General features: G+C 31.6%; 1 protein-coding gene across 9 annotated transcripts in view; it reads right to left on the reverse strand.

The window, feature by feature from the left end:
- The window catches only part of USP25 (ubiquitin specific peptidase 25), a 91,469-nt gene that overhangs the window by 32,230 nt on the left and 31,358 nt on the right, over window positions 1-27,881 (reverse strand). For 8 of the 9 annotated variants that reach the window (XM_011374254.2, XM_023519973.1, XM_023519972.1 and 5 more), the window contains 11 exons: window positions 25,286-25,423; window positions 23,834-23,910; window positions 22,467-22,540; window positions 18,072-18,220; window positions 12,676-12,803; window positions 12,172-12,267; window positions 10,833-10,994; window positions 9,988-10,214; window positions 7,504-7,574; window positions 6,560-6,788; window positions 4,913-5,107 (listed from right to left, as the gene is read on the reverse strand). In XM_011374254.2, the coding sequence (XP_011372556.1) occupies window positions 4,913-5,107; window positions 6,560-6,788; window positions 7,504-7,574; window positions 9,988-10,214; window positions 10,833-10,994; window positions 12,172-12,267; window positions 12,676-12,803; window positions 18,072-18,220; window positions 22,467-22,540; window positions 23,834-23,910; window positions 25,286-25,423 (1,546 nt within the window). Of the gene's footprint in view, window positions 1-4,912; window positions 5,108-6,559; window positions 6,789-7,503; window positions 7,575-9,987; window positions 10,215-10,832; window positions 10,995-12,171; window positions 12,268-12,675; window positions 12,804-18,071; window positions 18,221-22,463; window positions 22,541-23,833; window positions 23,911-25,285; window positions 25,424-27,881 lie in introns of those variants that run through there. The other variant, XM_023519975.1, reaches the window with a different exon arrangement.

Below are 27,881 nucleotides of genomic sequence, written 5' to 3' on the forward strand. Positions count from 1 at the left end.
ACTAGCATTTTTTTAATGTCAATATAATTTTTTTCTGGTTATACTGTGTTTGTGTTCTTCCATACAGAGGGCTTATACAATTAATACCCTACCACACATTTAGGCAATTTCCATTTCATTGTTAAAAACAACAGCAGGACAAAAAAGATGAATTTTTCTGTGTGTGTGTGTAACTCACACAATAATTTTTGATTATCCTATAGCCTTACAGAAGCCTCATCATTGCTGGCCTGTATAAATGGTAGGCACTCAGTAAACAGAGACCATACTGTTTTTTTAATATTCTAAATGGCACTTTATATACTAACTGGTCCCTCCATTTAATGTATTGTTCAGGCTTCGACTTGGAATATAGCTGATGATTACCTGTGTATCATTTATTATTCTTAAATCCTTGAAGTCTTCCTTGGCTCTCTGCCGACAGCTGCAAACTCCTAAATACACTCATTGCACCATAAATGAGCAGTTCTCTAGTGAGGTATATAAAATCTCTGTACCCAAAGTACTTCTTAAATCATTTATTTGTTCTATGGGTCCTTCAGTGAGATTTCTGGATGGCTCTCATCCACATAAGGGATTTTCTGGCCACGCTCTATGTTCATAATGCCAGGGCTTCATTTATCTGTTGGGATGTTATAAAAGACCCAGCATTTGGAGAGTGCTCTGATTCTGCTCCTTTGGTATACCTTTATGTTGAGGTGAGGGATCAAGAGGGCTTGGGAGTATTCTACTGAAGAATATTTCCTGATTATGCTCTTCAACATTTTAAGAGAATTCAAATCAACAACCAATGGTTTTCTGTTAAAGTGTAAGGATCTGCTCTTTAATTAAATATATCTATGTATGTATGTGTGTGTACATATATATAAAATATTTTATATATATATTATATATATGTAATATATATAAGCAACATCTCATATTTCCCAGAAGTATCTAAAACCTTGACTTACTAATGAGTCATACTTACTACATTCACAAATAGGAGAATATTTTTTAAAAAGTACTTCAAAGATATGCAGTCTATTCATTTCTAGAAATGTAATTAAAATCAGTGAGTTCCCAAAAGCAGCCTATAAAGAACCATGCTAGGTTGGCTGCACAGAATCAGCAGAAACTTAAAATTGCAGATTCTCGGATGCCACCACAGAGAGGATCTTGGGAATAGGGGGTGGGGTAGAGGTTTAGGAACCAGAGTTAAACCTCAAATTTATGCAGGACAGAACTACATCAGCACCACACATTTTTAGCCTGCTTTCCTAACGTATCATTATTTTGGCTATACTCTTAAAATGCTGGAATTCCCATACGCTGAGGATCGGCTCAAGGAAACTCATATTGAAATCTCCATAGGGAATGAATTCAATTCAGAAAACATTCAAAGGAAACCTATCACTAATAGTGATAGATTATGAAAATTTAAATAGGAACATCACCCACTCCCTATTTAAAGAAACGAGATTACTGAGAACACTGTTCCTTCTACCAGGTTTTACTCTCAGAAACTAGCTGTACTTTCCCAGAATATCAGCTTATTTTCAACTTGTGGACAGTATCTGTAGAGAAGTTGCAGAGACAATTCTGCAAGCCACCTCTAGACAAATTTAAGAAAACTTATAGAATGCATTTCATAACAATATTAACCCTTTTTACCTTATTTATTTTTTGTTTTGGTTTCTTTTTTAATTTGGGTATGTTACATGCGTTGTAAAGACTTCAAATAGTTTTCTAGTAAGTAGAAGTAACACAAGTAAAATAATAACTCTGGCAAAGCTCTTCTCTCCAGGTTAATTTCTCTGCCCACGCTCTTAATCAGAGGCACACCTCGGAATTATCTGAAGATCTTTTAAAAATATATATATTCTGGACCCCTCCTTCAGAGAATCTGATCCTAGTGAGTCATAGGTGGGGATATGCTGTTTACTCTCAATAAAACTCCCCAGTAATGTTGATGTATACACCTGTAGTAAAGAACTGTTGGCTACCTCTTTAAATATAAGTTATTTGAAGAAAGTAGGTTAGGGAGGTAGGATGAGATGGATCAAATAATACTTTCCCATCACTTATTATAAGTTGCAATAAGACAATGAATGGTACTAGAGAAGTGGAGTTCTTGGTCATATGTAAGCAGAAGAGAAAGACTATAAGTTAATATTCTTATTGGAATAGCACTCAGAAGAAATCGATTTTAATAGCTCTTATGTTACAGCTTTATTGGGAAGATTTGCAGAGAGAGAAGAATATCACTCTTGTCAACAGGATTTCCTTGTATTACTTCCAGTAGTCACTCATAATCCTAGTGCACACCTGAGAGATTTAAATACAGGGTTTCTTTGATATTCTGAAAGTGCTATACCAAATAAAATAAATTACTTTAAAAACTGTGAAGAGAAATAGGAAGATGACATGGGCATTAAAGTAAAATCTGTCTACTGATGATAGCAGCTAAGTGATTCCAATAAACATTCTAAGTCCCCTTATCCATTGTGATAGAGTAAATTCCCTTGCAATACAGGATAGATTTCTTAATATGATATGCAACATAATATAGTAACAGAAACCAATCTTTTAAACAATCTCAGGTCCCAAATTTATACTTAGAACCTTCTATTTCTCCTAACTCAAAGTGTATACTTCTAGCATTTCCATAGAGGACACATGTTTCCTATTAAGACAGTACTGCCAGTGCTTTCTAAAAACCCAGTCTAGAAGATAGTAATAGTTACATGTGAATTGACCATTTCAGTCTCTTTATTTTTTTAGTTATTTTATCTTCTCTCAGAAATATTTTTATTTTCTTCAAGTTGCTTAATACTAAAAAGAGAGACATGAAAATATATGCTCAACACCTACTGCTGAATTTTTAAAAATTATAAAACAGCATATAAAGTGTATGGTAGGAAAAACTGATCAGAAAATCAGGGTGTGGGGCATACAGACATGGCCTTTTATACAGAGGAAATATAAGATGACAAATGTGGAACGGAGATTGGCTAGTCTCGTCAGATAGGAATTAATATTCTCCTAATGTGGGACTATGTATTAATTTGACTTAGCAGAAATAAAATGTGTTAAATCGTAAACTTAAGAGTTTTGTGAGAAACAGACCAGATGAAGAGAAGGAGACTACGGAATGCAGTATTTTGGTGCCATAAAATATAGATGAACCAAGCAGAGAGTTGCAGGTTAACCAATGAATGGAGGATTCACCTTCATCAGAGTGCTTAGGTACTACTACTTGCTCCAATTATGCAGCCCTCTTCTCCCACTAAAAATAAACACAGCCACATGCAAATGGAGTATGTAAAAGTTAAGAATAACACAGTAGCTCCATCTTGGGGCGAATTATGGAGAGTGGTTTGGGAAGGGTGTGAAAAGAAGATAAGGAATGAAATCTCAAAGGGATGGAATTGGCTGAAATTGAAAGGAACTGCAATGTCGTTACTATACTGCGATTTGAGCTCAGAAATCTTTTGTTATCTACTGAGCTCTTTCATTTTCTACTAGTGGACAAGGTCACTGTAATGAAACTGCACTGTTGTGAAACCACAGAGCTACACCTGTTCTACACAGTGGCCCTTGACGTATGGAAAGAAAGAGCTCATCAGATGACAGTGGTGCTATTCAGATACACTGTATTGCATTTAATTATCAAAATGTTGGTATAATACTATCATCTTGGTCTTTTAAAAATTCTATATCAATGCCTCTGAAGATCAAGATCAAGAGCTCAACTATTCAATTTATGTAAAAACAAGTTACAAATCTGAATACATCTGTGCATGCCCGTATCAGTTACAATACTATATTGTGGTATTGTAAATCTACTATTGTAAGAATAATTCTTTCTAAAGTTCAAATCATAATGCTGAAACCCATCTACTTAATGCTACATGGGAATCTGTCTGTAAAAGAAGAAATTAAACAAACACCTAAAACATTTCCTAAACAACTAAAAACAAAACATGCAGACCTTATGAAAAAAGTCATTTATTAAAAAGGTCAGTTATTAAAAAAAGGCAAATGAATTTGAGAAAAATGTGTTTAATTTATCTATTCTCATTTCTCCAACTATTACAGAGAAATAACACTTTTCTACAGTATGAAATGTTACTCTAAAATATATTCATAACTCAATGACGAAATTAATCTTAAAAAAATCAAAGATATTCTATTTTCAATTTTGCTAGAACATATTGTCTTTGTTTTTGTACAGTATTTACTTTAAATATTTTATTATTTGCTAATAATTTTAGAATATTTTCAAATATTTGTATTTCTATAAATTTATGTTTTATAAGTCTATACACATTTTTACTTGAAATATAATAAATATTTAAAATTGGCTAATTTTGTTTTTAATTTTAAGAATTCTGAAAAAATCAAATAAATACTCTATATTAGTGCTTTTTCAGTATATATATTTGAGTATACTAAAAAAAGAAAAGTGTTATTTTGCTCAAATATGAAATTTAGTTGAGTTCATTCTATTAATAGCTTTAGTGAACTGGTTTGGGTTACTTGTTGGTTTCACAGCATTTTCAAGCTTCCTGCCAAAAAGGGTCAAGCCTAATCAAAGCGGGCAGGATAGGTAGAGGGAGAATTAGCAGAATCAACTCATTTACCTTGAAAAAGGTATATATAGTTATATGTGGATTTTTGACTGCAAAGAAGATTGGCACCCCAACCCCTGCGTTGTTCAAGGGTCATCTGTATATGTACAAAGTGGTGTCTGGCAAAGGGGTAAAGTAAATTGTTACCCATGGTTATCACTGAGTAAATTTCAGATGACTTTTACCATCTCCTTCATACTTTAAGATAACTATCGTTTATTTTTTTTAATAAGCATCTTATTTTATAACAAAATAATATAATCTTAATAATAAAATGCAGTTTAATAATATGGACTAACCTGTTGAAGACTCCGATTCCCTCAATTTCTGAGATGCCAAAAGTTTTTCCTGCAAAGCTTTCTGGGCAAGTTGTGCATCCCATTCTTCCAGTTCTTTTTCAAATCGCTGGTTATCTTCCTCAACAAAATCTCTTAAATCTGGTGGTAATGTTTCTATTCCAACAAGGGCCTGCCCAGTTTCTTTATTAAACTCCTCTGCAAATTATATTTCAAAAACTAATATAAAATTAAAAGTTAAAGAAAAAATGCAAAGCTTAAAATAGAATGCATTTCAAATAGAATTTAAAGTATGAATTATTACCATTTAGAAAATAAACGTTATCTAAAAATTAAAAGAAAACTCAAACAAATGCTCAGAAGAGCAATGATGCAAATATTTGATAATGAGTTACAGGTAATGTTCTCAGCTTTTATTTTTATTTATTTTGGAGAAAAGTTATTCTTTCATCCTTTCAGTTTTTATTTTTAATTTGAAGAGTAAAAAATGGAATAGATATAAAGCCAAAACGGCTGCTTGAATACTAATATGGTATTACTTTTTTTTATTATGAGAATACCAGATATTTTATTATTCATGAAGTAAAACCTATCACAAAGTGAGAAGAAATAATTCATAACCTTATTAAGCTCAAAACAGAACTAAAATTCTTTTTCATCTAAAGCAGTTAAGTCTAGCAATATACTTATATGTAATTTGAAATTAATTGACATAGCAAGGTTTTTTAAAACATTGCATAAATATTATTTTAAAAAGTTACTCAACTTCTATTCCACACAAACGATAAAGTTTAGCTTTCAGTCATAAGTAGACTGCCTAGCTAATTTTGCTGAATGGTTAAATACAAAAAGAAAGTATATTTTATCAGTTTCAACAAACTTCTAAGTGTTTTCTCTATGCGAAGCCTATGTTTGAATATGAAAAATAAAACGATTAAGACATAGTATGACATGATCCCTGGCTTTGAGCAGATCAAAGTGAAGTAGGAAAGACAAGTTGACATACAATTCCAGCACACAATAAGGACCTGATAGGGGTAAGCTATGAGAACACAAGGAAGATTACTTTCTGGCAGATAAAGGAAATTTGGCAGAGCAGATGATACCTAGTTGAATCTTGACAGATGAGTGGGAATTAGGAAAGAAGGAAGAAATAAGAACATTACTGGTAATAAATAAAAAAAATAAATAAAAAAAAAGAATATATGGAAATAAATGTGTGAATAGAATATAACAAGAAGTTCAAGTATCAGTAAAGTCTGAAATGAACAATGGTCATAAATGAAGCTAGAAGGACAATCAGAGGCCAGAAAATGGAGGTATTATTTGTCAGGCTAAGGAGCTTGAATATGAGTCAATGTGTGATGTAGTCATTAAAGAATTTTAAACTAGGAGAAATATGTCACATTTACATTTTATATTGTTACTAAATAGTTACTGAATAATTAACTTTCGATACAAAATATATTCCAATTCTCAGCTCTGGTCACATTACTTTTCGATTCTAGTTTACACACTTATCCAATAGTATTTCCTAATCACATCTATCACCTTCTGGGTTATACTTAACGAATCACGCTGAGACCAGAGTCACATAAAAGGGCTACTTATTTAAAAATATACACCATCGTATATATATCATATTCTTACCTTGTATTAAGAATTGTGCCTTATCATTTATGTACATTAAACAGTATGCACTGGCATTTCTATAACCACCAAAAGAATCCCTCACTAGCTCTTCCCATGATGATTTTGTCACAGCAATATCATTGTACTTCATCCACCTGTTTTCATGATGATCAAAAATGTATGCCCAGTAGTGCCCAGCATTAGCTTGGCCTTCATGAACTAAAACAGCATGTAAGCGATAGGGAACCTAAATAAGAAAACAGAAGAGTTAAACAGCTGTCAAGTAGTCTATTATGCCACATTCCAAGAAACTCACAAACTATCTGACTGGAGGATATCATAAGAGCATACGTTTCTTAACAAGAGAAAATTGTATGAGATGAAAATTTTGAAAAAAATTAAAATATGAAATAATAAGAGAAAAAAATAAGCTAAAGATGTGGATAAGTGTATAAATAGGATGATTTTCAAAAATTTGAAAATGTATTTGTATGTATTTATTGACCAATTTCAGTCACTTCTTTTGAATAAAAAACTTATGATGAACATTTTTATATACAGCACATGCTCTGTCTAAATCTTCACAATTATAAATTGATGGCTGAGTTTAGTAATATGGCTTATATAATGTATAACAGAAGCTAAAATGTAATTGAGCTCCATACTTTCTCCCATAATCTTACTAACCTTAAGCAACCTTAAAATTTCTCCCATAATATTTTATCTTTAACTATTAAAGTATTTTGGAAAATTTTGATAAATCTTATTGTAAAATAATAAAAAGAATAAGCAATAAATACGGTATGAGAATATAAGTAAATAGGAGAAATACTGATATGGCTTCTTTAAGTTCAGCAATTTTATAATAAAACATGTAAAGAGAATTAGGTCAAGATATATAGAGATAAATAAAAATATGTAAATAATTTTGATAATGCTTACTATGTCAAAATTTAACTTACCTGGATCATAGATTTGTCAGAGTACATTAGTTCAATTGTTCGATGGATTCTGGATATGCTTTCCTGCAAATCTAAGAATAGAAGATATCATTTAATGATTAACATCAAGTATGTATCTACTAGACTTAAAGTGGGGACTAAAGGTTTTCCTACCAATATGTTAACCTGAAAATAGGGAAAGGCCTTCCTAAGCTTGATAGAAAATCAAGTAACCATAAAGGAAAAGATAAGACTCTCACCCCAAACTTAAGAAAACCTACATTATAAAAACAAAACCAACACGAAGGAAGTCAAATGACAAACAGGGAAAATAATAGCTGCAGCATACACTATCTAGGAAACAGGTTAATACCAATAATGTTACAGTTTCTATTAAGCAATAAGAGAAAGACAATAGGTTCACTATAAAAAAATGAGCAGATGTCACAAACAAAAATTTGTAGAAAAGTAAAATTTCACTCATAAAGGGAATGCAAGACACTAAAATACCTTCTTTCCCCTCCTTTTTTTTTCAATTATCAGACTGCCACAGACTAAAAACTGCCCAGAGCTAAGGAGGACATGGAGAGAGAGGCTCTCTCACACAGTTAGTAGGAATGTAAACTGGTTCAATGTTTTGGGGAAACAATTTTAAAATAGTAAAATTTAAAATGTATATACTTTGGACCAGAAATGGCACTTTTAGAATGTACTGTGCCACAAATGTATGTAAATATGTATGTGGAAGGCCAGCACTATTCACAGTATCAATATAGAAATTAAAATATATTGTATTCATATGCTGGAATACTATACAACAGCTTAAAAAATAACCCTAACAGCTAATATCAACAGTGATAAAAGAAAGAAAACAAATATTCCTAGGAAAATCTTTCTTGATCCATGTTATCGGTCTAGAACCTTATCACGTGAATATTTCTCAAGTTCCTCAAACTTAAAATAGCCAAAAGTGGACTCATTATATCTCTACTTCCTCTCCTGAGGTGGAGACCTGTGCACCCACCCTTCTCCAAAGTACACTCTATCTACTTATTCGTACCATTATGAATGACTAAGGGGACATCTTTGAGTCTGCCCTCTGTCAATGACCTAAATCTGTCTCCAGAGAATTTCAAATTCATTCATTCCTTTCCTCCCTAAATGCCACTACTTAGGTGTCAAAAACTTCCTAGCTTTCCCCTTCTAAATATAATTTTATAAAACAAACACAACCTGTCAAGTCCAGAAAAAAATCATCCCAAACTTAGCAGTGTTCAGGATAAATTATGCACTTAATTAATGTGTGCTAATGAATTTAAATATAAAAAAATAGTAAGAGAAATATTTATAGTTATTAATGTTGTTAGTAACCATAATATCCTATTTATTCTGTTAAATTAGGACTGCTCTTTATTTACACATTATCTATAAAGCATCAAGCTGGGCATCTAAAATACAATAACCGATACTATTTAATGTAGTTCCAACTTTTTGGTATAAAACTGTAGTTATTTTAATATTAAAATCTTTAATTTTAAAAACCCTAGATTTTTCTTTTTTCATAGATTAATAAAATTGAGATAAAATTGGGGGACAATGATCAAGTATTATTTTTTTGACATGTAATAAGATCATAATAAAATCTACCATAAAACATTAACATAACTTCATTTAAAAAAAAAGACATTTTTAGAGCACGGCATAGGGAGTTAGCCATTAATGTAATGGCTAGGTGGAGAGCCAGAGGAGAGAAAGAGCAATTAAGAGGATCGTTTTATAAACTATATAAATGTCTAACCAATGTACTGTATACTTGAAACTAATAATAAGATAAAAATTAAAAAAACACATTTTAACAATAAAAGTAGAAAGGAGATAGTTTCAGAATAAAGGAGACCTCCTTCCAAGAAAGGACAGATGGCAACTTAACACTAGCACACACATGCATACACACACCTCCCATAGAGCACTGTCCTTATTTCTTTTATTTTGCTACATGCCAGTTAAAACTCATTACAGGCTGGCACTGAGTTCATAGATCATGTCTAAAAATATCGTTAGAGCAGACTGAAAATTAAAATTCACATTTCTAATTTTAGGCCTAAAGAAAATTTTTTATGACTTGAACTTCATTGAGTAAACATCAAGGTAAGCTATTTGTACTAATTTATGTATGTAAAATATGATGCTGTATGATATTTCACCAATAAAGTAGCTGTGAATACCAGTTTGATATAAATTTAGAGCACTAAACTAGAAAATCAGACCATCTGCTCTGTCATTAATCAGCTATGTAACCCAGGGAAAATCTTTTGGTCTCTCTGAACCTGATATAAGATCATAAAAATGGGAGGCCACGCTAGTTTATCTTTCAGAAAACCCCTTCTAGAAAAAAATACTATATGATATTTACATATGAAATCCAGAGGTGATTTCCCTTCTTAATTTTATCTGTATACATGTCTATCTGAGATAATAGCAACTATGTTGTGAGAAGCTTCTTACCTCTGGTGTCATTTTCTATTTCTGTCCTCCAGCGATGTAAACAGCTTTCTAGCACAGAAAGTTCTTCTTCTGTTATGTGCCTTGGTGCTGGATGCATGGGAAGATCTGGGGGTATCCGAGACTGAGTGAATGGTTTGTGGATTACCGATCTTGATGAAATAGCAGCTATTGATGCAGGTGATGTGCATGGCAATTCTGAAGAAGGAGCTCCCTGTTGTTCCGTTGTGCTGTATTTTTAAAGCATAAAATATAAGTAAACTTTCCAAACTCTAGACAAAGACAATGCTAAACATGTAGTATTAAATTAGCTCATAATTTAAAAAAAAAAAAAAGGTCTTTAGAAAAAAGAGAGAAATATGTGGATTAATCCAATAATCTAATGAGACTCTTAACGTACGAGGACTATATTATTATAAGGGCAAAATCGTTGGGTTATAGAAATGGCTTGATCATCTTTATTTAAAAAAAAACAAAAAAACATATGTACCAGAATTATAAAGACCGTCCCTTGCTAATACTTACCAGCTTACAATATAGAAGAAAATTTTAATTTAACAGTATTATTTTCATGGATAAAAGGTTGAAACATATAACATACCAGAACAACCTAAAGTATAATTCTTAACAGAAAAAATATGAAAAATTCAATCCACAGCCATAAAACCTATTGAAAAAAATAAAAAGCACTCAGAAGATGTACAATCTTCTAAGTGAATCTAATCTTTTTAGAGTTCATTAAAATCAGTAACAACATGCATTTTATAAAACCTTCTTTAAAGAGCATCAATTATATTGTTATGTAATATAGGTAGCACAGCTGTCTCTTGTATCAAAAAAAACTTTACCTTGATAATGCTTGTGATGGTATGGAACCACTAGGTGGGGAACTAGCATCAATATCATCAACAGGAGAAGTGCAAACAGGTTTACTTGAGGCAAATTCCAATGCATACTGTAGAACATCTACCAAGGGGAATCGTTTGGGACCCGAACCATAGCTTAAATATCTGTTAACCATAAAATGTATGAATGCTTTTATTTGTATGTAAAGTGAATCTGTTTTTTTAAATAATTTTTATAAACCATCATAAAAACATTTCAATGAATCTTCCTCAACAATGAAATTAACTTTGCTTATAAATGAAGATTAAGACTAAAAATACATTCGAGAAATAAATGTCCTTCAAAGAAACCAAAGCTGATTAAAATTGAATGTGTATATAAACCGTTGTAAATTTTAAATGCCGCTCTAAGTTGTAACCCAATAAGAAAATGAAAACTGACAGTGCCATCTACTGTTTTTATTTTTAGATCTGTCTTTTGGTCTCATGACCAAGATGGTGACTAATATTGTCTTCCTACTTATTACCTTCAATTAATTTTCAATATGATCACTGCTACCTTTTATGAATGATAATTACTGAAATATATTATTTTTTGTATAAAAAGTTTGAAGGCATTAATTTTCAAATTAACGTTAACATAAGGGAATACAGATTAGATAGGAGGTTGCAAACTGGGCTCTCTCGGGCTAAATTTCAGGCTTTGGACTTTTGTATGAACTACACAGCATTTCATAGTTTAGATTCTGGCTTCTTCTGGAAACAGTTTGAAGCCCTAGATGACAGTAGGATGAGGTTAATCAGGATGCCATCCACCAGTGCGGATGACAGCCGCTCCACAGGGGTGTGCTCTCTAGGAAACCTTCGTCCACCACATCTATTTGACTTGCTTCCCTTCTTCACAAAGCCCTCATAAGGCACTAGTAGGCATCTGAGTTTGTATCTTCAGCATTAAGGAGAAAAACTGTCACCAACCATTTGAATGGAAATCTTGAGAGTAATATTTAGTCTCATGAAAGAAGCTTCGATTGTAGATTAGTTTAATTTTATATTTATTTTCGGCACCCATAAGCATTACCAGTTGATGGTGAGAATATTTAATTCTAGACTCTAAAATAATATTCTAATGTCATTTATAAATTATTTTAAGTTTCTAACAGAATTCAAAACTAAACTATATGAGCAAAAATATTAATTAAAAATGATTATCTATTACTAGAATCATTCATAAATACTCAAGGCAAATTTAATATTAAAGATTCTATACAGTCACTAAAATATGAATTCCTACAGTTAGATCATAATTCTGTAAAATATTTTTCTACATAATTCTGTACAATACCTTTCTAGTCTCTGTTGTAATACTGTAAGGTAATCTTTTAGTCTCTTGATCTCTTCCCTCTTAATTCTTGTTATTTCTCTGTTTCTGTGCATGTATCTATCAGGAAAAAGAAACGTAGCAATCATTAGTATTTCTAAATATCATAGAAGTAGATTCAATATTAAGTCTAACCAATACCAAAATTTGAATGATCAGTTCATTCAAAATTTTATGATCAGTTCATTCAAAATTTTATAATAAATCAGTACAAAATAGTATTTTTGAAAATTCTGACAGAATTACATGAAAAATAATAATTTTTAAAAACTTCTTTATAACATTATTCCCATTAACTATTACTTTTCTAAATAAAAAAAAAAGAACTCCGTTTTTCTTGAATGCTACTAGATATACTATGCAAAAAGTAAAGATTAATTATAAGCGAAATTCTTCTCTAAAAAATATACTTCTTCACTTGGTTACTAAACTGTTTCCAAACTAAGCATGCTGTATATCAAACCATACCTGTCCAGATATAAAACAGGAGGAAATTCTAATTTGTTGTGAATTTTTTCTGGTCTTCCCAATGTCTGATTAAATTCAAATCTTGACAATTCAAATGTTAACACAGGTGGTAGTTCAGTAAACCAATGCTGAAAGAAAACAACAAAAAACCTTAGTATCACCTTTCTGTTTTCTCCATTTCAATTTTAGGCACAGGATGTTAGCACTGGCATTTTTATATGTATCATCAAACACTGACATCACAAATAATTGATTGGGTATACAATTTAGGTAAAAGTCAACTTCTTCCTAAAAAATTTCCACACCTCTTAAAAATTCCAAGGATGAAGATAACATACAACTAGGAAAGAGAAAAAGATTCTAACGACTTCCAGGAAATCTTCTTCTCTTCTTCCAGGCTAATTTTTTACATTAAAATTTCTAAGCCAAAAAGAAATCATAGTTTAGTAGCTCAAGTCTTCTGGCTTCTTCAATATTATGTCACTATTATTACCATGAATGGTACATAAACTAATTACAATCAACCACACTGTTAAATACTTGTGACAAAGTAATTTGTAAGATGTAGTACACAAAGGAAAAAAGATTTATAGCATAAATGATCACAATTCTCATACTAAAAACTAAAAACTTTTTTTAAATTGAATTTTCCCACTGGAATTCTGGCTAATTTAAGATAAAGATCACTAAACAAATATGGAGTTTATACTTATGATAACTATATTTAAAATCTTATTAAATGACTAGTATTTAAAGAATTAAATGCCTCATTGCTATAAACCAACTCCTCCATAAACTTTGGCAACTGTTCAGTTAAGCATGACAATGAAATTTCAAAAGAAAATCATTTTCATAAAACAGATTCAAGTTTTACATACACATTATTACTTAAAGAGAAAGAAAAATGAACAAACTTGTGACTCAACAAATATAGAAGTATAAAACAACGTAACAAATATGTTTAAAGTGCTTATTGTAAGCTGGGTAGTATACAGCTTTTTACTACTGTAAAAATAAATTGCCACATACTATATGTGATACTTTCTTTGACTGGCACAAAATGCCACCACACAAATGTCAATAAGCTAACAGTACACTAATTTAAATTCAAACATTCAAAAAAGGCAGAAACGATGCATATTTGGCAAACTAGATTTAACTAAGATCTTGAATGTTGCTACTTTTCTCTAAATAAAGCCGATAAAAGTAAATGGTTATTCAAAATGATTTCTTGCTCCTAAAATGCTAATGATTATCTGAACTGAGATTTTCTGAGTTGGATTTGATTTATCTTTTACTAAAAGTTGAAGTTTAAAGAATTTGTTTTATTTTATATTAGTATTACCAAAGTGACTAGAGAAAGTTATGAAAGATCTAATATCAGAAATAAATCTTAAGTTTTAAAATTTCTTGAGCAAATTTGCTTATTTTGTTCTCACATGGCACTGACAAGAATTTTAGTTCTAATTCTCACCTAAAACTACTATTAAGAATTAAAATGTACCCCATATATCACAAAGAAAACTTCTGATGCCTTAAGATATCATTTTCTACTCCACTTTATGATACTCAAATAAGTATATAAGTAGATTTCAAGAACTAGTACTTCCACATTTTATTGCAATACTTTAAATGTCACCATTAAAATTAAATAGTTATATACTTAATTCATGGAAACCTACAACGGCCAGTGGAATGAAATGACACGAATTGGAGTATGTTTTTGTATAGAACATGAAAAGTCCAGGAAATAGCTTCTGTATCATACAAAAAGATGTTCATATGTTACATAGTATGTCTCTGTTGTGAATGCATTTCTTCTAACACCAGTGACAGTTTTTTCCTACTATAGAAGTGGAAGGATTTCATTTTCTCATTCTCAAGCTAATGGGCACAAGAGACAGCCAGACATTCCCTAAATTCATTCAAATAAATGTTATGGGCACCTCTAACTCTGCAATTTTAGGATTATAAAGTACAGCAGTACATAACTAGAATATTAAATAATATAAAACAATGACACTTCTCTTTCAAAATATTATTTTTCCATACAACAAACTTCTCTAATCTAATTGGTATGCTATGCTTTTGAGATACAGGTCATTAAAAATAAAAATGATACTTATATTATCCATATCCCTAAACAGATTTATTATTAATACATTACATAATGAACATAAAGAACTTATAGATAATCAGCACTGGCCACAAAAGTGCTTCTGAATTTATTATGACTATATATCTGACCTTAATTAGAAGTATTTTCTAGAGAGAATATAGTCATTTCTACGAGTTATAACAGTTGATTTTTCTATTAATGTGTTTTAAATACCTTGCTTTTGTGAGATTACATGAATACAAGGGAGGAAAAAAAAAAAAAAAACAGAAAAAACAGACCTGCCATTTTAAATTCCCCATAGAACACCAAACAAAGCCAGGATATAAACTAAGAATGAGAATCAAAAACTTCCTATTTCAATTCAAAAGTTAGTTTCAGTCACTGAATTTTCTTTACTTATTTGCCCTTTCATTTTAAAAAATAAATTTCCCATATAACATCTACATATACCTTACATTTTACATGAAGTATTATTTCTCTAATTTAGGTTTTTTTAAAAGTTTAATAAAATTTCTTTCATCACTTTAATTGTAACTTAGTAAAATTTTGTGTAGGGAAATTTGGTAGTACTTTCATTTTTAAATGAGTATGCTTTGTGACCCAAAGATTCCATTTCTAACTATCCTACATTCCTATATGCTCAAGGGTTTTTATAGAAAGTCTTTGAAATAATTCTTTGTCAAAGAATTATTGTCTACTGTCCTGTAGAAGAATTAAATCAACTTAATTTTATAAATAAAAGCAATGTGATACTATGCAGTTTTCAAAAAGAATGGTGTTAAGTTATATACTGACATGGAATGATGCTCACAATACACCGGTGAGTAAAACACCCAGGTCTCAGGTCAGTATGAACAGACAAATGTTCATATGTGTACAACAATAGTCTAAATAAGTGGTGAATACCTACACCAGAAAGGAGGTATCTACTATTTGAAATTTTTTCCTCCAATAGGCAATCAAAAAATATCTCCAGGCTTCCTGGAAAGTTTGACTCATCTATAAATTGCACTCCACTTAATTAAAATTTTTTTTAATTAAAATTAAAAAAAAATTTGACTTAGAAAAATATTTTATAAGTATTCATCTTACATATAATCATTTTAAATTTATTTAGTTTTCTGTTGTTGTGCCATTCCTGATATTCAAATGCTTATAGCCCACTGAATGTTTTAACATAAGTGATTTTGGAGACTAAAGGTCTTCCTATTTTAGTTGACCTCAGCTATTTCAGCAAAAAGATATTTTTTTGTATCAAAGTAAAATCAACAGTTTTTACTAAATAACAGTGTAACAGGTAAAAGGTGTTATCAGGGATTATGTCAATTTAGAAATAAGCCTAAAATGTTTCTCATTGGTCTTGGTAGAGACTCAAGAAGAAATAAAATAGTTATTCCGAAGGCTATAATGAAATAAGACTAGAAACTTTTTAAATAATCTACTCCAGTTTGGTGATAGTCTCTTAAACGTGGTTGAATTATCATTGAAACTAGTGTCCAGCAAATCTAGGCAACTGGGCAACTGGTAATAGGAATCACAGGTAATCAAATTTGTTATTACTGAGACTACTTAGACACGACTAAACTTAGAGATGAAAAACCATTGTACTCCATAGGTTAGACGGAAAAACCTAGGCGGAAAATGTATACTACAGTATAGGGCATTAGAGTATAAAGATGAAAGATAAACCAAATTTTTAAAAATAAATAGTAAAATTCAGATTCAATGTAAGAAAAACACTGTTTAAAAGCTAGGAATATGTGAGAAAGATTACTTACCAATAAACCACAGTGTATTTTATTTATAAGCTACAAGGTAAAGAATATGACATCCCTCCTTTCTCTGCACAAACCTACCACCCATCACCCTTTTATTTAATAGAAACAGATCACACTTTGGCAGGAGCGGGGTAGGGGGGTCCTGCTTTCTTGTTCCCTAATGGAATGTTGGGAAAGTCCCAATCCTTAGAGATCAGTTTCCCAATCAATAAAATAAATAAACTTAATTTAAATATTCTTAATAATAGGTCTATATCTTAACCACTTGGAGCTCTTCTGCTCACGCACCATATCCCTACTCTAGATTCCGACTTGAGAGCTTTAAAGTGAGGCCTAGGCACCTGTTGAGAATTACTGAAATAGATAATCTGCAATACTGTGAAAAATCTATTTCACATATTCTTTCTTTCACTATTAAAAAAAGTGCAAAAATAGTAAATATTTATTTCTGTTTTTGTTTGGATGCTTGAGAGAAGGAAGTGAGAATGCAATTAGAATAAGAAATGATTAATTATATCTTTTTTAAAAAGCACACAATTCAGATAAAAGCAATTTATTCTCAAAGATATGAGAACCCAGTCTCTTTTTAGATAAACACAGAGATATAATCACTCGATTATTAAGCACCTATTCAGGGAAAAAGATCTCAGGAACTTTTTTGATAACAATGAGACATTTCATTCAGTCAATAAATATGTATTATGTAATTCTATTTGCAGTTGACTATACTATCTACTAGGGAGGGACATAGCAGGGAATGGCACAGATGAAGATCCTATACCCATACATGGAGCTTACAAAGAGGCAACTGCATAACGATGACTAATTTTGGGGCACGTGATCTGTTCTTTGCTTTCTATTATAGTAACGCTCCCAGATGGATAAGTACCTGGATGGGTAGATGGATATACAGATGAAGTGGGAGAGACAGACTTGGATGGCAAGACAGACATAAAAAGTTTATAATATATTTTTTAAATTATTTCAGTCTTGAGAAAGCAAGTTTCTTCTTCTGATATTCATGAAATTACACAGCAATTTCACAAGAAAAGTATTCTGGTGTTTCCTATTTAGGCTTGGACAAATTCCAACAATATGTGATACAGGTAACACGTGTCTATATAAAATTCCACCCTAATATCAGTGTTTTTCTCCTTTACTTCCAGGACTAGCATGTTTTAATGTTTGGTACCTTGACTGAAAAATCTAAAAAGACTAAACAATGTCCTAAAGAAAGATTTTAACAGAAAATTTTGAGACAAATTGTTTAAGTGACAATTTAATACAGATTATAGACTATATTAACTGTGTTAATATAGTTAATTATATTAACATAGTTTCCCAAATATGTCTAAATTACCATCATTAAGTCCAAACACATATTCAGAGTATTCTCGCTCAATTATTAGGTAGCTATATAAATAGAACTTTAAATTGTGCTTTACAGCACTGTAAGAAAGTCCTAGGGGGAAGGGAAATAAAGTAGATGCTAAACTCACCTCTTGGCCTGATTTTCCTGAATTCTCTGAATGTAAAGATTCAATTTCTCCTTCAATCATAGCAGCTTCCAGGCATTCATGTAGGTCTTTGAATCCATTGACCTGAAGTGGGTACTGACCAAACATTTCGGTATTTTCAAATTTTTTACCTACAGGAGGAGCGAAAGTTGATTAACGTTCCTCAATGTGGCCTTTTAGCTACTAAATGTATACATGACTTATCTCCTGAACGTGAAAACCGTAACTCTGACTGATTATGTTCCAGAGAGTAGTGAGTTAATCTAATTTTCTTGTTGGTTTATATATGTATATATGTACATTAACATCTAGCCATAGATATTCATTATACAACTCATATGTATATATGTAATTATATACACACACCTCTATGTATGTGCATACATACATACTGATTCTTTTAAAAAGTTCCTTTTAAGGGCAAAATACTGTGCTAAACACTGAGAATACGTATAGCAGTGAACAAAAGAGATATGGTCCCTGAGGTGATAAAACTCAGCTGCTTTTGGAAGAAAGACATTATACATACTAATTGCACATATAATTATGAACAAATAATTGTTTATTATTATAAGTGTTATAAAAGTTGTTGTGGTAAGACAAAATGCTGTGAGAAGGTACAGAAAGGGGAGCTAACCAAGTCTTTAGAGCTGGAGGGTAGAAGAGAGAAGATTTCTATAGCAAAAAAAAACCAAAAAGCAAAAAAAACACACACACATTTATGCTGAGACTTGAACAGTGAGTGGGAGTTAGCCACTTGCTAAGTATTCTTGGCCAAGAAATATCATACACAAAGACTAAGGCTGTAATGAACGTGGTATATTTGAAGAACTAAGAATAGGACAGAACAGCTTAGGGAAGCAGTGGAGAGATGACAATGAAGAGTTAGGTAGGTGGGTCGAAATCTATAATCTAACAACCTTTGTTAAGAATTTTTTTCAGCATCTTCTGAGTATAATAGAAAGTCACTGCTTGGTTAAATCTAGGAATAATAGGATCAGAGTTATGTCTTTGAAACATCCATATGGCTTCTGTGTTAAGTGGGTGGTACACTGTTAGGAGACTATTACAGAATCCATCTAGAAATAAAGGTAGTATGGAATAGGCTGTTAACAGTAAAAGTGTACAAAAGCAGATGAATTTACACATACACATCTTTATACATATATACAAGAGGGAACACCAGTAAGATTTGATTGACTGGTTTGCAGGCAGGATAGGGGTTAGAAGAGAAAGGAAGGTATAAGGAATGATATTCAGATTTCTAACATCAACAATTGGATTCATATTTATGTACTGAAAGGGACACCACTGAAGAAAGCACAAAGGATTTTTTTTTTCCTTTTAAGGCAGTAATGGCAATCATTGTTTTAGAATGGTCCACGAGATTTTAAGTTGAGAAGATGGTTTGATATATAAGTCTGTAACTAAGATTAATCTTCTGGTCTGAAGCTATATATTAGAGAATTGCTGGCTTTCTGATAGCAAGAAAGCAAGGGAGTAAATGAGACTGCCTAGGGAATTAGTGAACATGAAAAGAAAGAGAGCCTAACCTGAGCACCAAGCATCTCCTACTTTTAGATATAAGACTATAACTTCTAAGAAGTACCCATAGAGACATAAACAAACAAAAAAAAAGCCAAGGAAATATGGTGCCATAAAAGCCAGAGAAGTGTTTTTAAGAAAAGAATAGGAAAAAGGAGCACGGAAGAGTAAAGTCAACAGAATTAATAGCTAATGAGTTCAATCTAAAAACTGAGGAAGGTATGATGAACTTAAATATATGTAGAAAATCAATAACCTTAAAAAGATTCCCTTTATAAGAGGTCTGGGGCCAGAAGCTAGAGTGAGATGGTTTGAATAAATGGAGAGTTAGCAGGTGAAAACAAACTCTATTTTAAAGGGGCTTAACTCTAAATAAGATAAAATAAGATTAACTGCAAAAAAGTAGGTGAAGGGAAAAGTTTTTTTGTTCTTTTTTTAGATATGAGATACCAGATCATGTCTAAATATTGATGAGGAAAACATATTAAAATGGGAGAAGCTGAAGATACAAAATAAAATAATAAAAACCCAACATCTACAAGATAACGGATACAGTAAGGCCTGAGTAAAAGCATGAAGAAATGGGATTCTGAGCACGTATAAATAGCCTTTTGATATGACTGAATAATTTCTTTATTATGTGGAGGGACAAAAATAATGTAGTAGAGTTAGGAATGGATCCAGGTTATGAAGCTCATATATTTGATGAAGTTGTTTTAAAGAACTATGACAAAGCATTATAAACACGAAATTAGATTCAGGGCTTTAGATAGGACCCATGTTTAGGCTTCACTAGCATCATGGTAAATCCATGAAATCTGAGGTAAGGTGTTTCTCAGACAATGAAGAGACAAAGAAGTTAAATTGGAAGTAGAAAAAACTGAAATTGTGAATGCAGAAAACGGGATAGGAGACCAAGATTAAAGAAAACAAGTATGAATGACAGGTAGGGTTATAGAACTGGGACCAGTGTATCTACTACAAATTCTTGATCCATTTATAATTAGCCCATTTGAGTGACTTTCAGGTACTCAATACATGCAGAGAGATGAATAGATTAATGAAGGTCACAGATTAGCCAGAGATGGTTATAGAAGAGAATGAGGGAAAGGGAGTTTTAGAAATTTATAAGAATAATTATAATGGACAAGGAAGGAAGTAAAGTAAAAAAAGGAGCTGAGAGAAACTAAATGGAGGGGTCGGCGGACTATAATTTCTGGAAAAGTTGAGAAACTTTTGCAATGTTAATAAACGAACTGAAAATCATCTCTACTTAGGAGTCACTGGTCTAAAAGTGTTAGGAAGATATATATGTGATAAGAAAGTGCTCTAAAATAAATTTACTGAAGTAAACACATAGTTCATGTAGAAATGTATTAAAGTCACATTTATGTAGCACAACAGCTTTGAAACAATTTACTAATACAAAGTACAAAAACTTCGACACTGATTGACAAATTAAGTATTTTAATAACAATCACTTTTAAGAATCAAGATAATACATATAGAAATGCTCATGAAGGGTATTATAAATAGTGCCCAGTCACAACCTAATTAGAGCTACTCTACTGCTTCAGATAGTGTTCTGCTTCAAATAAAAACCAGAATGGTAGTATGGACATCCGAGATTGGAATGTAATGTACTGTGTAAACTATTCCACTATTTATAAAATAAATATTTAGCATTTGAGGCAAACAAAGATATACTGACACCTCAACAGAACCTTTTAAATGCCTGACCAAATCCTTAGCCTCTGCCTTTTTCCAAATTCCAAACTATAAAACTATATTTAAAAAAAACTTCATGGGAATCCACGATTTAAGATTCTGTTTGTGGTTAGAGAAAGTTTCTGAATTTCATGATTTGCTAATGTTGTAATTACTAGTAAATAATTTTAGCATATGCATTTTGGATCGTTTCTCATAAAATTAATTTTTTAATGTGGTGTCCTCTTGTAAAGGCTATTAAATTGTTAACAATATAATTGAAATTTCTAAAATCATTTCCGAATATTTTATACTTCACAATAAAAGTTTATTTAAAAAGTTAAGAAAAAAAGATCCTGAAGGAAAACCAATTTTCCAAATTTTACACTTAGGGTGAACTTTCAAAAGTTGATGTATTGGGCCATTCAGAAAAAACAAGTTTTTAAAATTTTATGTTTTGGGACTTAGTAATATTATTATTTGAAGTATATCTACCTGGTCAGTTCTCTTTCTTTGTTAGAAAGAAAATTCAAAGAATAACTTTAGGTCCAGATTTTAAATAATAAGTATTTAGGGTAGATGGAGTAGTATCACTCTTAAGTAATTTTTTTAAAAGATAGAGTACGACTCTTTCTTGTAAACTAGAGTCTAAAAAATTTTATAATCACTCCTAAACCACAATATCCTGACTATACTAAATGGCTAAATGCAGCTTTTGACATTCAAAGACTTAAAACCCTCAAAAGCAGTGATCATTATACAAAGCCCATATTCAACTCCAGTAGCAGCTTCAAAAAGATCTACCAATTGCCCACTTAATCTCCATATCCCAACAATGGACAGAATCATAGATGCCTTCCAAGAGAAAGAACAAGAGGATCATATTAATTAAGTATCAATTAGCATGTGATAATGCATGCACTCTGTACCTTCATTTTCATTCACTCAATTCTGTGCTTTCTATATAATTGATTAGTAGTAGCAATGCAACAGGAACTATAGACAAAGTAAATCAAATTAAAATTAAAAAGCATTCAACAAATAGAGTTATTATCAAGACAAAAGAGCTAATAGATAGTATCTCTTCAATTGTAATAAAAAGTAAACATGTGTAGCTAACTATACCTTCGAGTACTCCCACAGCTAGGAATCTTCCATAGAACAACTCTACCATGGGGTTCTTTGGCTTCTCTTCATCCCTAAAGCATGTTAAGAAACATAAATGTGGTTATAATTTTTAGACTGTAAAAATACAGGACATATTAAAGAAACAGTAATATATGCCAAAACAATAACGTTTATGTAGTTATCATGCACTTAGCTCTGGTATTTAGTATCCCCTTGGGCAAGATACTTAACTTTACTCTTCCATTTCTCTATCTGCCAAGTGAAGATAATAATAGTAATTGAACTCACAAGGCTATTTTAATGGTTAAAATGAGTTACTATGTGGGACACTCTTGCAAGAAGACCTGACACAGTTTGTGCTCATGAAGTACCTGATTTTTCAATTATCATTATAAAATTTCAATCTTAGACTTTTAGTCTATATAATATATGCTAACTTGGACTTGTTGGGAAGGGAGAAAAGCTATTCTTATCAAACATGGCTTGTCTATTTTCTGAATTGGAGTATTCTACCAGTGTTACAATCTTGTCAGACTAACAGACAGCCTATGTGTGGACTTAATCTGTGGTTGTCTACCTTGGTTTATTTGTTTATAAAAGCATATGTTCCTTGTATCTTTAAGGTTCTAATACCAAAAATTTATTGTGCATGTTCCCTCAGAGTGTGAAAAATATTTGTATCTCAATCTATGATAACCAAGGCTCCTTGAAGTTCTCTCAGTAATTTTTTGAATGTTATACACTGAAATCCCTAGTTCCTCTTATCGAATCTATCCAGATTTTTTGTAAGCACTTCATATGGTATCTTACCATCAACACATGACTCCCATTTTCTTTTTATCTGTAGACTTAAAAGGGCACCACTTGACTGTTTCCTGAATCCTTGTTCTGCATTATTCTACTCTGATTACATAGATCTTGCTTATTATTCACTTTTTGTTAATTTTCTAATCACCTTTTCTGAACTAGTAACTAACAAATTATCTCCTACTTTTCTAAAACTGTTTTAAAAGAAGCTAGAATTTTTCTATTTCTCCTGAAATCTTAAGTCTTACCTGAAATATGTCTCTCTCCTCATTGAATCTAAGGAAAAGAACTGGGTATGTAGGGTTAGCCTTTTCAGAGATCATTTTTTAGATCTTTCTGGCTAGATTCTGATCTTATAATGGAAATCTAAAGCTACCCAGCATTTGTAGCCACGAATTTCAAACTGCTTGTCAATAACACAGATGTGACATTGGGTTCCCATAAGCCTATCTCAGACTCTTATTTCTCTGTTGACACTGAACACATAAGAGAAAAAAAAAATGAGTACTATTTACAGATCTCCTAAAACCCCATCACTAAATTTCATGGCAACTTACGTCTCCTCTTCAGCTTTCATTTGGAAGGCATCTTCTAACCAATCTAATAATTTGTGTGTAAACTCACTCACATCTTGCTGTGGAAAGAAAAAAAGTCTTGGTGATATTTGCGCCTACTAATAAAAATACTAAATATTGTAACATAAAACTTATACCTAGGCATCCAAATGTATAATTACTAACTTCTCATAAAGGTATCATATGAAAAGTTGCACATCAAATGCAAGAAATAGTTATAACTTAACCAGAGTATAAAATCAGTATTTGAGGAAAAATAAGCATTATATTGATAATGATTGTCATTGGATTTCACTTAAGGGGGAAAATGTGTGTGTGTGTGTGTGTGCGTGTGCGTGTGTGTGTGTGTGTGTGTGTGTGTGTGTGTATAAAATCAAAATTCAAACTTACAAATGAGATTTTAAAAAAGAATTGTCATGACCCCCAAAAGTTCTGTAAGGAATCTTTATAAAATGAAAGACTCACATTACCAAAAAATTCTTTATATTATAAAGAATTATTACTGGCTTCTCTCCTAGAAGACATGCTTTTCTTAACCCAACTTTTTTACACAACTTTTTAAAGCCATATCCACTTTAATTAAGATACCTGTTAACTTGAGTCCAATCAATCAGTGACTACTCCCTGACTACTGAGTTTACCATCTCATGAACTTCAAACTGATCCTCCGTTCAGAACTAACACACCTATCACTTTTTGCCACCTCTTCCTTGGGTTCTAGCTCCCCCAACAGAAAAACAGGAACAGGCAAGAGCAGCTGTATTTAGTAACTACCATAATTACTTCAATAATGTGAGTTGGAAAAAGAAAATAGGTCCATATAGAACCTAGAGAGAAAAATAAATCAGTCCTACTAAGATCACCCATCAAAGACAGATGAGTCAGTATACAACGAATACTTTGTTTCTCTTTTTTCCTTCTTTAATTTCTCTGATTTCTCAAACCATAACTGAAATGTTAGACATTTTCTATTTTATAGGAAAATTCCCTAAATTCTTTTTAAGAAATGAATTAAAAGCCATATATAGCACTACATAAAGAATGGAAAATAAAAGCAAAAAACAAAGTTAATGTAGTCCAGAAACTTTTTCTGAATAATTAAGGAAAACTCCCTGCCAGCAAAAACAAGCATATCAAAAGCATGTATACAGAATTGGTATTAGGTTATCAAACACTTGTGAAGATTATTAATTACACTTTGTGAGCATTAATTTTACCCATTGTTTTCACTTATCAGTTTCAATCATAATATAAATTATATCTTCATTTGTCTTAGCTTTTTCAAGATTTTTTTTCTTAATTTAAAAGTAAATCATCCAAATGTTTTAAATGGCTCCAGTTTATTTTTTATTAAAAAAAAAAAACCTGCTTATTGAACGATCAGATTAAATAAAACACAAACAGTTAATAAACAAGAAAGCACCATAAAACTACCTGCTGGGAGTCATTTGATTTGAAAGCATCCTTAAGAATTTCAACTGCTCTTGATGGATCAACATATTTCCTTTTGGTACCAACGAGAAGTGCAAATAGATATCTCAGTTCACGCATAAAAGGCAAATTCCGATACTCCTATAGGGGAAAAAAAGAAAAAACCTTTAAATGAAGATTAACCAAATTTTTACTGGTAAACATATATTCATTTTAAAACTGAACAAAAATTTAAGTAATATAGACTAGGAATGAGTCCAGTATGTCTGTATCATAATTAAAGAGTGTTGGTGTCATCTAGGAGACTCAAAGGAGTGAAGCACAAAAACAGCAAAGGAGCAAAGGATACGAGCTAAGCTTACAATTTCAGTATAAATGCCACATATTCATAGCAAATTATGTCAATACCCAGACAAGAATATCTTCCTCATTCTAGTCTGTTTATTATAATTCTTTCCATTCAGCAAGGCCCAGCTGCTGCTGAGGACAGCAATAACAACAATTACCATTCAGTGAGTGCTAACTACGTGCCAGGCACTGTTTAAGTACTTTACCTCAATAAACCCATTTAAGCAAAAAGCCCTCCTCCTTCATGAAGCCTTCTCAGACCCCTCCAAGGGAATGATTTCTTCAAACTCCACATCTACTAAAATGAATGTCTTTCATTCAACAATGAATCAACAACTGCCACTGTCATGTGATGATCCTAATTATCAGACTAATATTAGTCTATTAAGTAATTAGACTAGATCCTAATTACTTAATAGACTAATGTTAGTCTATTAAGTAATTAGACTAGATCCAATATTAGGAATACTATGTATCATCCTCCTAGTGTTCCTCTTAAATCTTACTTTTGTTTCTCAATAAGAATAAACTCAAAGTGTATCTCACTTTTTGCTACACAAAGCAGGCATTCAGTTCTTACTGGTTGATTGAACTAAACCTCCAGAAAGAATAAAAACAATAAAATATTATCAATCATGATTTATTTTAACATGATTTATTAAAAACAATTTATTATAAAATAAGAAGAAAACTTTGAAACAGAATGTAATTCCCATATCTTAGTGAAATACTTTATGGCAATGAAAGCAATTCTTACTATGGTTAGCTCTTACAATAACAATTTTAACAGATAAAACTTATGCTATTTACATATTAGAAAAATTTTCCAAGTTTGTATAGTTGGCATTCTCAAAACTGTAAAATTGTAGGGTTGTGAGTATGTGCTGTTCAGACTAATATAATCAATTTAGAATCAGTTGCTTCTAGAATGCATTAAAAAGAAATCCTAAGAAATAGGGGTAAGGCAGGGGTCCCCAATCCCCAGGCGGTGGACTGGTACCTGTCTGTGACCTGTTAGGAGCCAGGCCACACAGCAGGAGGTGAGCGACAGGCAAGCAAGCGAAACTTCATCTGTATTTGCAGCCACTCCCCAGCGCTAGAATAACTGCCTCAGCTCCACCTCAGATTATCAGGCATTAGATTCTCGTAGGAGCACCACTCCCTGGTGCCAAAAAGGTTGGGGACCGCTGGACTGTAAGGCAATAAAACTGATCCCAAATATTTGCCATTTGATCCAAAAACTATACAGCACTTACAGGAATCACAAAGTGCACTGCCTGGCATAAAAATGCTGTGGTATGAAAAAACACGGATTTTATTTAAGTATAATAAATTTCATCATCAATGATAAAAGTTGAATTAGAAAACTAATTCGTGATTTTTCTGTGGTACTTCTTACTCCCCTATAATTTCCCTACATAAATAAATTTTAGGAATGTAAATGCTAAGAATTTTAATCCACAAAATACTTTCCATAATATTCTTAATTTCCTGAGATCAATTTCATTTATCACTATATCTAAAGTCAGTGCAGTTTTTTGAGACATTCCTTGCTAAGTAACAAGGATGAAATAAACGAGTTTTGAAAATTAAGTGAAATTTTGCTGAGAAGCATATATGAAAAGGAAAATACTTTAATATAATGAGATATTGTTCCCTCAGTCAATTCCTGTGGCTAGAAAATCTTTTTGAAATTCAAAGGGCAAAACTGTAAATGATGTTAAGAGCAACTATGGTATTTGGCTAAATTATGAAGATACCACTACATGTACAAATGATGGAAACACTTTTCTTTGTCCATTTCAAATAAATTTACCAGGGTATAATCTTATGATTAATAAGGCTTTAGCTATTTATATGGAGATTACTTCTATATATTATGAGCTTATGCATCTCTATGTTCTCAACATTTAATATATGTTTTGCCATCAGTCTGTAACTTTTTAAGCTAAAGAGAATATGTGTGAAGGTGGGGATAGGTGAGGTGTTCACAGTGAGAATCTATCTTTAAATTTCTGGTAACCTCACAGTTCTACTAGACATTAAAATTATAAATAGTACAAATAAATGTCAATATATAAAATTAGTTTTGATTTCTAAAAACAATAACTAAGTCTCCTACAAAAGAAACTTACTTCAAAGACTGTATCTTTCACTCAATAGGTATGGAATATTTGCAGCAACCTTTAATTGCTGATAAAAATATCCTGCTTAGCAGCGCATGCAAATGACTGCCCAACACTTTATAACC

The sequence above is a fragment of the Pteropus vampyrus genome, unplaced genomic scaffold, assembly GCF_000151845.1.
Source record: "Pteropus vampyrus isolate Shadow unplaced genomic scaffold, Pvam_2.0 Scaffold242, whole genome shotgun sequence".
Lineage (NCBI taxonomy): Eukaryota > Metazoa > Chordata > Mammalia > Chiroptera > Pteropodidae > Pteropus > Pteropus vampyrus.